The sequence below is a fragment of the Python bivittatus genome, unplaced genomic scaffold (genome assembly GCF_059951505.1).
Source record: "Python bivittatus isolate LINGU-HERP-01145 unplaced genomic scaffold, Pbiv_v1 ctg000210_np1212, whole genome shotgun sequence".
Classification (NCBI taxonomy): Eukaryota; Metazoa; Chordata; class Lepidosauria; order Squamata; family Pythonidae; genus Python; species Python bivittatus.
This window is the reverse complement of record NW_028277053.1, coordinates 2,883,506-2,895,771: the sequence shown is the minus strand read 5'-3', so window position 1 is coordinate 2,895,771 and position 12,266 is coordinate 2,883,506. Positions and strand designations below refer to the sequence as shown.

Sequence of the window (12,266 nt, the reverse complement as noted above, 5' to 3'; positions counted from 1 at the left end):
TCATGCCCTTTTATTTTTCACAGCTCATGGCAGTGTTTGTATTATTCTCTCCTCCTGTTTTCCCCACAGCAACAAACCTGTGAAGTGAGTTAGGCTGAGAGAGGGGGACTGGCCCACAGTCACCCTTAAGGGAAGACTAGAACTCACAATCTCCTGGTTTCTAGTCCAGCACCTTCACCACTACACCACATTGGGTCTCACGGTTGGCTCTTGAGACTTGGTTATGCTGCAGGGTGTTTGGGCACTAAAGGTGATAAGGCTGCCTTGCACTTACGAGTTTTCTTTGTATGTTTGTGCTGGTTTGTGAATTGCATATTGTTTTGCCTGGGGTTGAAAACTACCCTTGAGTTTACAGGCATATACAAAACTTTGCGTGCTTGCATAAATAAATGATTATTTGGTAGACATGGTCCTTGTCCTGTTCCATTTTTGGGGTGAGAACTTTAACAGGAATTGTAACAGTCAGGGTTAACTCCCTTGTATTGCATTGCGTGGTTTAGAATGGAGAGATGAACACAATGGATGCAGGGCCTTCATTTAGGTCTAGCTGATGGTCTAAAACAAAACCCCGTAAACCCAGTTGAATTATTGAATCGATTCTTGAGTAACCTGTTGGTTTTGACAGTCTTCTCATTGCACCCTCATGGCCTAGGCAGTTGCGTTCTCAACATTCAGGCTTTCAGCTCTGAGAGTCACGGCTAGTGATGCTGTGTGCTCAGGTCTTCAGACTGTGTTGAAAACATGTTGCAAGTTATGACTGACCGGTGGGAGGAGAATTTGGCATGAGTTGCCCTTGGAACTTCAAAGTGATTGTGTTTATCTGGCCCAAACACAGCCTGCCTTTGAGGGAACAGGTGGAGAGTAAGTGCCGGAACCACGAGCGTATTTGTTTTAGAAGTTCCATTGTACTTATGTCTGAGTTGATGAAGATGGCGGGTACAATAACCGAAAGGCAACCCCCTCCCTTTCCTCCTGTAGTGGCTAAAATATTTCTGTTTCCTGGAAACTAGCAGGGGGGACTCAGGTTGGTTGGTTTGTTTGTTTCCAGCTCCTAGAAGTAAATCCCTAGATTCTTTGGAGGGTTACTGTGTGAAAACAAATGTTGAGGAGAGCCAAGTTGGACCCAGCTGGGCCTCTTGTTCTTTGAAGTTGTTTAAAATGTTGTAAAAATGAATTTCACCAGCCAGGTTGGAAAAGGGAGTTTCCATGATGGGGGTAGATGGTCAGGTAAATAAGTGGAGCATCTTTGGTGTTAGTGTTTTGCATCCTGGAGTTCTTACCTCCAAGGTTGGTACTGATGGACCTCTGCATCCTGTCTATTCTAATACTCCAATTGTCGTATTTCAGAAGTCGCCATTGGAGGAATAGACAAGAGACAGATGTCGCCAGAATGCAGACATGATTGATTATTGTTTCTGCTCAATATGATTCAGAAAGCCCAAATTCTTTCGTTCAAGGGCAATTTAGAAATATATAGGCGCATATGTTAAAAAAAAAACTCTGTAAAGTATTAATAACTGTTTAAAAAACTCAACCAGAAAAAGCAGCAAGAAACTGCATCTCAAATAGGTTTTTGTTGATTTATTAGCTTGCTTAGAAAAGTGAACAATTAAAAAGAATTTCCACCCAGTCGTTTGATAGACACATGCTGTTATCAGTGCTTTCATTTTATTTAATGCAATTTTATTTCACTTTTCAGAATAATAGTCCTCCCCCAAAAATCTAATAGTTTACACAAGTGTAAATAAAAACGCAATAAATATTTTAAAATAAATGTCTGCAGGCCATTTTCTAGAGTAGTTGGGGGCCAGAATTTTGGGGGGAAGGAGGGTCTAGCTGAGTAGGCAGCAAATGAACGCAGTCCAAATAACCTGTGCTCGTGTCTCTGAAAATGACAGTAGATAAACGATACATCCCCAAGTGCTTAATTTCATATTAATACTGGGCAGGAATTGATGGTCCAGTTTTTATTTGAAACCAGCATCCAGCTTCATTAATGTTAACGTAGGCTAAGGCACCTGTTTTAGGCAATGCAAAAGCATTCTACAAATGTATCATTCTACAAATCTTCTCAACCCATGGGAAGAATATGCTCTCTGTGTGTGTAAATAAATTAATGTTAGTGTTTCTCAACCTTGGGGACTTTAAGATGTGTGGACTTCAACTCTCAGAATTCCCCAGCCAGCTATGCTGGCTGGGAAATTCTGAGAGTTGAAGTCCACACATCTTAAAGTCTCCAAGGTTGAGAAACATGGATGGATGGATGGATGGATAGTTTCTGTATCTAGTTCATAGTGTGTTGGATCTTTTAGATGGCTTTGTTTGTGACATTTTTGGAGTGGAAGGGTTACCCATATACCTAAAATAATCCTTTCTCCCCACTCTTGATAAAGTGCCACACGTTTGCCGCGGTCTCCTCTTCGAAAGCGGTGGAAGAAAAGGCTGCAGCGAAGCAACCTGGTTGATTCAGAGTTCCTCTTTTGGTTACTCTTGTGAAAGGCACAAGTCCTATCGGCAGGGCTGCGGAAGTGCCTTGCCTGAGGATCAATTCTCTGCAGTGCGGGGATGAAAAGGCTGTGCTGGCCATGTTCCTTGGGTTTTGGGGTGGAGGTGGGGAGGCCAAATGCTCTGAATAGCTGAAATTCCTGACCCTACTAGATAAGAACTCCTGTATTCATGCAGGCTCCCCTTCTGCACGGCATAAACACGTCTTTTCTACTTCCTGATGTGCTCCTTCCAAGATTTATGGGTGGGTGGGGGTCCGAGGCAGATTGTTTGTTTCTGTTTCCTTTTTGTATGTAAAGGCAGTCTTTGCAGAAGGAAAGGCGGTGACTCTTGTGGTGGTTTGAGGCTACAAAGGGGACCAGCCTTGAACATTCAGCCACTCCTTTGGGAGCCGTTGGCAATGGGTGAAGGAGGGTCCCGCCCCTCTTTGTCCTGCTCTGTCCGGCATGATAGATCTTGGGTTTATTCAGCAGACGAAATCAAAGTATTGGTCAGGGTTAGGTTTGGGCTTATTGAAACCAAATTGTGATTTGGTTGATTGTATTTGTATTTGTGTGTGTTGTGTGTGAATAATTAGAATTTTTCAGTATGGTAGAAGTACCTAAAACAAACAAACAAAAAATAGTCAGAAAAAGGAAGGAAGTGAAAACAAACCAACAAGCATACGATTGTGTCTTCTGCCCTTCTTTCTATCGAGTAATTATCTTTTCCCCAACCTCTTAGCCCCTTTTTAATCCCCAAATCTGGAAGTCATCAATTCGATCTTTCAACAAAAAGTCGGCATAAGGTTTCCTGTCTTTCAGAAAAGTCTTCATCGTTTTTTTGCCCACCAAACGGGTCAGTTTCACCGTTTCTGTAAGTTCAATTCGGTTTATAATCCACTCTTCCACTCTAGGCATTTCATTGCTTTTCCAACTTTTTGCATAAAACAATCTTGCTGCAGTTACCGTAAATATAATATTAATTTCCTGTATTTCTTTTCTAATTCCTTGCCCATAAAACCTAGTAGGAATAATTCTGGTTTCATCATGATGTTAATCTGCAGTATCTTTTGCGTCATTGTATGGATTTGCACCCAATTTTTTTTTTTTTTTTTTTTTGCTTTTTCACAAGTTGCTATGCGTAAGGCATTGTGGCTTATCAAACCATCATGGTTGTAACAGTATGGCTTAGCACCCCTCACTTGGGGAAACATTTATTTATAGGCTAGTTAGGGTTGAAAGTTGGTAGAGGCAATCTCAATTTCTCCAAATTTTTCTTTGCCTTAACTACTTGCAACGTGTCTTGTTTTTATTCCCTTCAAAAAGACTATTTGGCAGAAGTTTCTTTGAATGTTGTTCTGCTTTTATGGGGGGGGGGAAGCTGCAATTGGGCCTGATGATGCCCTAGAATCCTTTGATATTTTGGGGGAGGGTTAAGTTGCTAGTGCTCCTTGCAAACTTTGCCTCCGAGAAACTCTTGGGGTTTTCTTTTTTCTCTTGAGAAATCCTATCAGATCTATTCCCCCGTCCTCCCGAATTCCTCTGCTTACAAACTGAGAGGAGAATTTCCAGAAGTCATTTCTAGACTGGGGAGTCTTTTTCTGTGTTGATCTTTCAGAGGACCTTCCCTGATCCCTCTTGATATATTTAAGATGCTTTTAATGTTGCACTAAGCCATGGTGTATTTTAAGAATGGTGGCCTTGTTGAGATATAATGGTAACCCACCAACCATTGTTTAGAGATGCCTAAAAGCAAACAGCTACATCGTGGTTTAGCGGGAGGCACGAACTGAGGTATTGTTTCGTTATTTGCACTGTTTTTTTTTTTTTTTGAATGAACATCATTTTGTGGCTTTCTGTATTATGAAATGGCTGTGATACGGTCTTAATCCTTGGGTTGGTTGCTTTTTTATTGATAGTTTATTGTCTTTGTTTTGTTTTAATGGCCATGTAGTTTCTGAGTGTCTAATGCATTACAGCCTCTTCAGTAGGACTTGTATTATGGTTATTAAAGGGTTAAAAGCCAAACTTGAAATAATCTTTTTCCTGTTCTCCTGCGATAAGCAAAATAAAAAGTAAAACTATTAAAGACGAATAAGAGGGTAGGGTTATCGTTACACATACAAATAAGGATTCCTGGCTTAGTGTGAACGAGTTGTGTGTTAGCGTACAATGGCTGCTGGAATCTCCTCCATTATGACCAGTTGGATGAACAGATAAACTAGGATAGGAACTGATGTTTGGGGCCCGTCTGAACCTGGAGTTTTACTTTGTTGTTGCTAACAAACAGGATGCTGAATAGCAGTGTGTCCAAGCTTATTGTATGTTTACGAAACTGAATAGCTTGAGTGTAATACAAGAGCTCAATTTGTGATTGGTTCAGTGCAGTATTTCTCAACCTTGGCAACTTGAAGATGTGTGGGCTTCAACTCCCAGGATTCCCCAGCCAGCATGGCTGGCTGGGGAATCCTGGGAGTTGAAGTCCACACATCTTCAAGTTGCCAAGGTTGAGAAACACTGGTTTAGTGGTTCAGAAGAAGAAAGTTAAAGTCACGCGCCTTCATGTTATAAGCCAGGTATCTTGACTTGCTGTTGCATGCAAACAATTGGGGAGATTGTTTAGTAAGCCAGGATTATAAGGGATCCAGCAATGCATGTGAGGACAGGGAGCTAGGAACTTCGGCAGATTGTTTTATGCAAGATGGAATGTAATATTTCCCTGTTATGACTAGTGGGGCTGTGCCTTTGAATTGACATTTCAATGCATTCTGTGCATCAGAATGTTGACGAAGCATCTCTTTTTCAGTGCTTAAAGCAGCTGTGTCATTCACAGAGCTTGTACCACTGCCCCAGAAGCGGCTCCTGGTTGTCCCCACATGCATGTACCAGCACAGCTGCTTTGCTTTTTTTTCCTCAGCCAAGTGGAGTGGCTGTGTACACACATGCACTTGGAGATAGCCGGGAGCAACTTCTGAAGCAGCAAAGAGGCAGTTGCTTTAATGATGCCCAAAGAGGTGCTTTGGGAAGCCTGCTCATTTGCAGACATCTTTTTTTCAAAGGTTTTACACAGCCCCAATAGCTTGTAGATAATCCCAAGTCTGTCCTGTCCAGGAATGCCCTTCACTTTCTCTTACAGCCATATACAGAAAGAGAAACCCTGTTAACCTTCTACGTACAGAACTAGGACTGTTAGATGCCTGCTTAGTGAAAGTTGGGGTAATAGAACATCAAGTTTGAATGACTCATAGCTCAAAAAGTTTGAGTAAAGATTGTTTTGTTCTGTAGTAGTAAGAACTAGATCGCTTGGTGTGCAGTTTTAGCATGCATTTTGCTGAACAGAAATGTTTTTCTGGAAGTTGACTAGTCTAAGCTTCTGCATCGTTTTCGAATGAGTTGAATTATTGTTGCATCTTACCTACATCTCCTACAACTTTTAATTGTCACTTCGGTGCTAAGGAGAAGCCAGGCTCAGATATAGGACTTGGGCCAATCAATGGCATTTCTAGGGAGGACTTCAAAAACCCAGAAAACCTACACGTTATAATCTGGGCTCACTGTTCATGCTAAACTGTTTGCATAACCATGGTTTGTTGAATAAATCACAGCTGGGTTCAAAAGCTGCTACGGATCCAAAAGCAAACAAGACTCATTAGGGCTAGGGTAATGTATGAATCCAGCCACTTATAGTCTAAATTTATCTAACTGGAGTAATGGCCATAGGGGTTTTAGGCTGGCAGGGCTTTAGCATAAGGGCAACATGATGCCAGTTCAGTATGAACTTTAGCATGGGCCATAATCTTCTGAGTTTATTAAAGAGGCTGTGTTCACCCATTACATGAAACAACATTGTGGTCACCCTGATTTTGCTTTAGTGTGTTGTGTGAACAGATATTGTGGTTTATGAGCTAAATGTAATGGCTTAGTCTGATGTACAGTCCAGTGATTGTTCAACAAACGGTTATTAAATGCATATGCAGCTATTGTGTAGTCCTGAGCTGCAAAAGCTGCTTTGTATTTTAACCTTTGTAACCTTTGTAATTGTTTTTATTTTATTTTCTGTTCACCGCCCAGAGTCACTTGTTGAGATGGGTGGCCATATAAATCGGATAAATAAATAAATGGAGAGCTTTAGGAAGTCGTAATTTTCACTGGGTCCTGTAATGCTGAAACAATTTAAAATGTTATAAGGCAAAGTTTGAGGTACTTTGATAAGACAGATTTGCCTTCCTTAATTTACTGTCCTTTTGAGCTGGTGTTCAGTTCTCATGCTTACGAAAATTGAAATGGAAGACCTCTAGAAGGTACCAGGTTGGAGAATAGCAATCATGTGTAGTTAAACTCTGAATTACTTAGTGGTGAGAAGAAAATTACAGAGAGTTTACATGAAATGCTGAATGAATAACATTATGTTTGATTTTATACTTTGGAAGACGCATCATGATGTGAGTGTGTATGCTGTACACTCGTACCTCTGTGTGTGTGTATGTGTGTGTGTGTAAAACCACAGTCCAATGAAAACACACAGCAGCCAAAAAGAAACTGTAGTACTCTTTGAACAAGGATTAGATTGTCTTTTTATTACGTTAATTTCAAGGCAAAATAAACAAAAATAAGAACTGACGTATTGGGCAGTCATTAACTGTAGTTGAATGGAAGAATTTTTTAGAAGGAAAACAAGGTGGGACATAAGGGTGAACTTGGCTGGATAAAGATACAATGGCTGAATGTTAGATATGATTTATTATATAAAATATTCAAATCTTATTAAACCGTCATATGAACTTCTTTTAAAACCTCTAAATTCAATTTCTCTGTAAGCCAAAGCTTTCCTCCAGGGGAATAAAAGGCTTATTAAACTGTTGGAAAATCAAGAGCTGATTTTCCTAGATGAATTCTTATTCATTCTCCCAATGTGGCCCGGGTTCACACTTTGCATTAAGCTATGGTTTACTGAATAAATCAGAGTTGGCTGGGTTGACACAAAACTAAGGCAAAATCTCGGGGTTAAAAACAGCGGTGACTGGATTCGCACATCCCATTCAATGCAGATGGCACTCTCTCCATTATAGGTTTGTGTGAATCCAGCAATGGTTGTATTGCCAGGGTGACCAAGAAACAGACCCAGCTGAGTCAGTGTAACATGTAGCTGGCTTGACTGGTGCTAGCTCCCTTGGGTCTGCTTTAGCATAATGCCAAACCATTATTGAGTATTTTGTGGACAACCCCTAGACTTTGTGCATTTCCCATCTTCAGTACACCTGTAAGGAGGATATTAAAAACTTGATTTTTCAGTTTACTCTGGCTACTTACTCCTATCTGGACTCAGCAGTTTATAGATAATGCAATTAGTAGAAGCTACGCAGGTACACATTCCTTTTTTTCCATATATGCTCTCATATTAGAGAGTTTGTTGTGACTTTATTGGTTTGGGCCTTAAATGGAGACTCACATAGTTTTAGATGTTATATACGTCTAGTACAATCAGTGTTTTAGGGTAGGGTTGGCCCACGTTTTTATTTTTATTTGAATTTTCTGCTTACTAGAACCCTTGTGTCCCCCATCAATAGTTGTGGCAAAACAGTCTCAAGTGGAGGAACGTAACTAAGAGCAGTGGACGCCTGAACCACATGTTACATTGGAGACAAAAGTCAACTTCTGTTCCCCCTTCCAGATTTCTGTTTCTGCGACTTGATTGATTGATTTAGGCTTTAGTGCTGCTCAGTTCCTCTAAACTCTAAGGAACTTACAGAATGACACAGCAAAGTTTAAAATAAAATTTTAAAAATCCAACACATAAAGACCTCATAAACCTTGACAATACCAATGTGGGAGTGGGCTAAACTTTCACGTCCCCAGATTCTTCCCTAAGTAGCCAAGTATTTATGACTCTTCAGAAACTCAGTGATATGGAGGAGGACTGGATATCCAGGGCCAGCTATTCAAGACTAGCCAGGTTGCACTTAGCCTGATGGTTACAGTGGAGAGAAAGCAATGTGATATTGAGGACAGAACAGGATTCCTGGAAGTTTTTTGAGGGAGCAGGTTTGGTTTGAGGTACATTATTCTTAAACAAGGGGCTGTACATTTTTTATTTCTTTTTTCTCTAAAACAGGAGGGAATCTCTGGCTTTTGAAATTTGGTGGTGTTATTTCTCTACCACTAAATGAAAATAGGCTTTTGGGTCACAGTGTGTCCACTCCTGTGCTTATCCATTCTTAACCAAAGACTCAGTCCAGGTTTGTCTTTTATGCTTAAACATGGCTTGTTGATTAAGACATAATACAAATAGTCCTTGCTTAATGACTACCCTGTTCAAAGTTATGATGGCGCTGAAAAAGTAATTTTATGACTGCTCCTCGCACTTATGATGGTTGCAGTGTCTCTGTGGTCATGTAATTGAGATTTGGGTGCTTCGCAACTGTTGCAGTGTCCTGCGCTTAATGACTACATCGCTTAGCAGCGGAGTTGCTGGTTCCCATTATGGTTGTTAAGTGAGGACTACCTGGTAGCTGGATTTGCATAAGATACTAAACTGAAATCAAACAAACCATATTATGGATTAATATGTAGTTTAGTTTTGGTTTGTGAAAGCCCTAAATATATATCTTAAAGTCTGAGTTGTTTAAAGACAAGAATATTGGCAGAGTAAATAGTGGCAAGTGTCTTGATAAAGCTGTCTTTATTGGTGGAACAACTCCATTGCTAAGTGTAATCTTGAAGACTCTTTAGCTCCAAATTCCATGGATTGTTTGATGTCAAGATGGACCAAGCACCTTTGCAAATGGCATTAACCTATAATGGTAATATTGGGCCATAGTTGTATGTTGAATAAATCCAACCTTTGTGTTTATAAGTGATAGCTTATATATATATGTGTGTGTGAACCATCTATTATCTTCCTGTGTTAATAAGCTATCTAATATGCAGAGTATGAGACTACAGTCTGATAAAAAAATTCTGGAGGACATTAGGTTGGGGGAGTCTTATGTTAGCCAAGGAAATGTTTTGCTGAAATTAGATTTGGAAGGAAAGTAGATTTACGTTTGCATTTCTAAAAACATTAGCTGAACTATATTAAATCATATTCTTTTGTCTCTCCAGTTTGTGGGCCAAACATTGACATACGCAACAGTGTGGAGGAACTGAAGCAGCTGGAGGGCTGTACAGTGGTTGAAGGATATCTTCAAATTTTGTTGATCCCTCAAGGAGAGGACTTCAGCAACTTCCGCTTCCCAAAACTAACAATGATCACAGACTATTTGCTGCTTTTCCGTGTGGCTGGCCTGGAGACCCTCAGTGACCTCTTTCCGAACCTCACCGTGATTCGGGGCAAGAGCCTTTTCTACAACTATGCGTTGGTCATTTTTGAGATGACCAACCTCAAGGAAATTGGGCTGCACAACTTGAGGAACATCACTAGGGGAGCCATCCGGATCGAGAAGAATTCTGACCTCTGTTACCTCTCCACAGTGGACTGGTCTCTGATCTTGGATGCTGTTTCCAACAACTACATTGTGGGAAATAAACCACCAAAAGAGTGTGGGGATTTGTGTCCAGGAACAGCAGAGGAAAAGCCCCTGTGTGAGAAGACTTCCATTAATAATGAATATAGCTACCGCTGCTGGACTTCCAACCACTGCCAGAAAAGTAAGAGTTGATTGATAGTTCAGTTTCAACTAATAATGCTGTGACCTGTGTAATAACACATTCCCACAAAAGTACATATGTATATATTTTGTCTTTTCCAACTTAGTTCCAGTATATTAGATGTATTGGAACTGCAATTCCCATATGCCAGTGGGAATTGTCTTGTTATTTGGTAATTCTGTTCCCGGCATCTGGTGGGTGCTGTGTTGGGCAGGGCTTCTTGGGTAATTTTTATCCTGAGTGTACTGTACAAGTGTTGATTTAGAATGTGTGTATAGAAAAACACTTTTAAACCATTATGCATTGGGCTAAAGTAGCCTTGAGTAAGTCTGCATTGTCTTTTTGAAGTAGAAATTCTAGGAAAGAACATATAAGACAGACAAGCTTTGTTCCTTTATTATATTTACATCCTATTTTTGTTCTCTGAGGGAACTCAAGGTGATCTGTAGAAGCCATCTCCTATCTTGACCTGCTTAACTTCAGCACATGGTTGTTCATGTCAAGTCCCCTTGGGGTGTCCCATTTTGACCTGCAAATGAACAATAGTGTGTTACAATGATGCGTTGAAAGAATGGCTTGCTATGACTGATAAGGATGGATTCATGGTAGTGGGAGAGACATACACAGGAATACAGTTGCTTTCCCCCCTCCACTCTGGACAGTTGCCCAAACCGGTACGGTCCAGAAAAAGCATAATTTCTCTGGAACAAATGGATAAACTAGCTTTAGCCTTAAGTAGCTTAGCATAGGTAATGAAGTCTACGTACAATGGAATGTGGAGGTAATTGTATCTTGCCTGTCACTGATGGATAGATTTTGTTTTCCGGAATGTTTTCAAAGTTTTCCCTGTAATTGGCTTTGAATGGTTGTGTGTGGTGTGTGTGTGTGTATGAGAGAGAGAGAGAGAGAGAGAGTCAGTCAGTCAATCAGTCAGTCTTGTGTATGCCATGAATTTGGTCTTGTGTAGCCATGAATTTACCTCCTCCTCTCACATTTGATTTCTCTTGAAAAGCATAGCTGAGATCCAGCCACATGAACCTGAGATCCAGCCGCATGAGCCAATGCAAAGGATGTAGGCGTTAAGAACTGACATTCATAGTCTTTCTATATACAGGAATCCGATTCAGGTTATCTTCTCACTTGCAGTCAAAGCAGTTATGGATGGAAATGTTTCTTGAACAAATATTATGGATGTGTGTGTGTGTGTGTGTGTGTGTTTAATGTGATTGTTACAGCCAGATACAAATGGCAGTCTTGTTCTTACTGGTGAGTTTTTAATTAGAGGAAAACAAAGAGAAGCCGAACAGATAATTGGCTGGGCTTTCAGCAAGTCTTTTGGGGAGAGCATGAGATATGTCAACCTAGCCTGTATTTGGATAATGAATATCATTCATTCTGTTCATTCAGGGGGCATTGAAAACAGTGGTTTGGTGTCTGTAATAGCAGGGGGCTGCAAATTGGCATTTTGTGAGAGCCCCTCCCATTTAGGGCTGTTAATTTAACTTGTGTGGGTGAAAAATATAAAGTTGGAGGCAATCTTTTATGTAAGGCAAGTTAGCAATAATAAAGAGACATATTTTTGGGTCTCCTGGGGATCTGATTTGGAGAACATGTTCAATCTAGGTGTGAGACAAGAATTGATACTGTTCTCTTGCTATGGATTTGAGGAAGTTGACTTGCGTTGACAGAATGTATTTTAAGCATGGAAAGAATTCCTCATTGGCAGCCTTTTCATATGCTCTCTAAGGTAAATGGAATTTGTTACCTTATTTTTATTGATGGAAATGGAAGTAGTTAGCCAAAGGATCTTGGTTGAGGTGTGCGGACCAGTTTCTGTTTTACACTTACCCATTTTCCTGCAAAGATTATTGTCTAAACACTGGCATTTCCTTGTCTGTTTTTTTCAAGTCACCAAATAGTTTTTATTAATCCATTTTCAGACAGACATAAAATAGAAATGAACAATTCACCATACACAAAAACAAAAGAAAAAATATACAACAAATAAATGCATTTAAAAAACAAACACCACTGTCCCCAACAAATAAATGCATTTAAAAAACAAACACCACTGTCCCCATTGTAATTACAACCTGTTGTTTAATATGAAAAGTTTCTCTTGGGAGAGTTGTT

The 12,266-nt window shown here is 40.2% G+C and overlaps 1 protein-coding gene across 1 annotated transcript in view; it reads left to right on the top strand.

Moving 5' to 3' along the window:
• IGF1R (insulin like growth factor 1 receptor) overlaps positions 1-12,266 on the top strand; it is a 180,122-nt gene that overhangs the window by 11,114 nt on the left and 156,742 nt on the right. The window contains exon 2 of the mRNA XM_088139185.1: positions 9,588-10,133. Within this exon, the coding sequence (XP_087995311.1) occupies positions 9,731-10,133 (403 nt within the window). The 5' untranslated portion in view covers positions 9,588-9,730. The remainder of the gene's footprint in view (positions 1-9,587; positions 10,134-12,266) is intronic.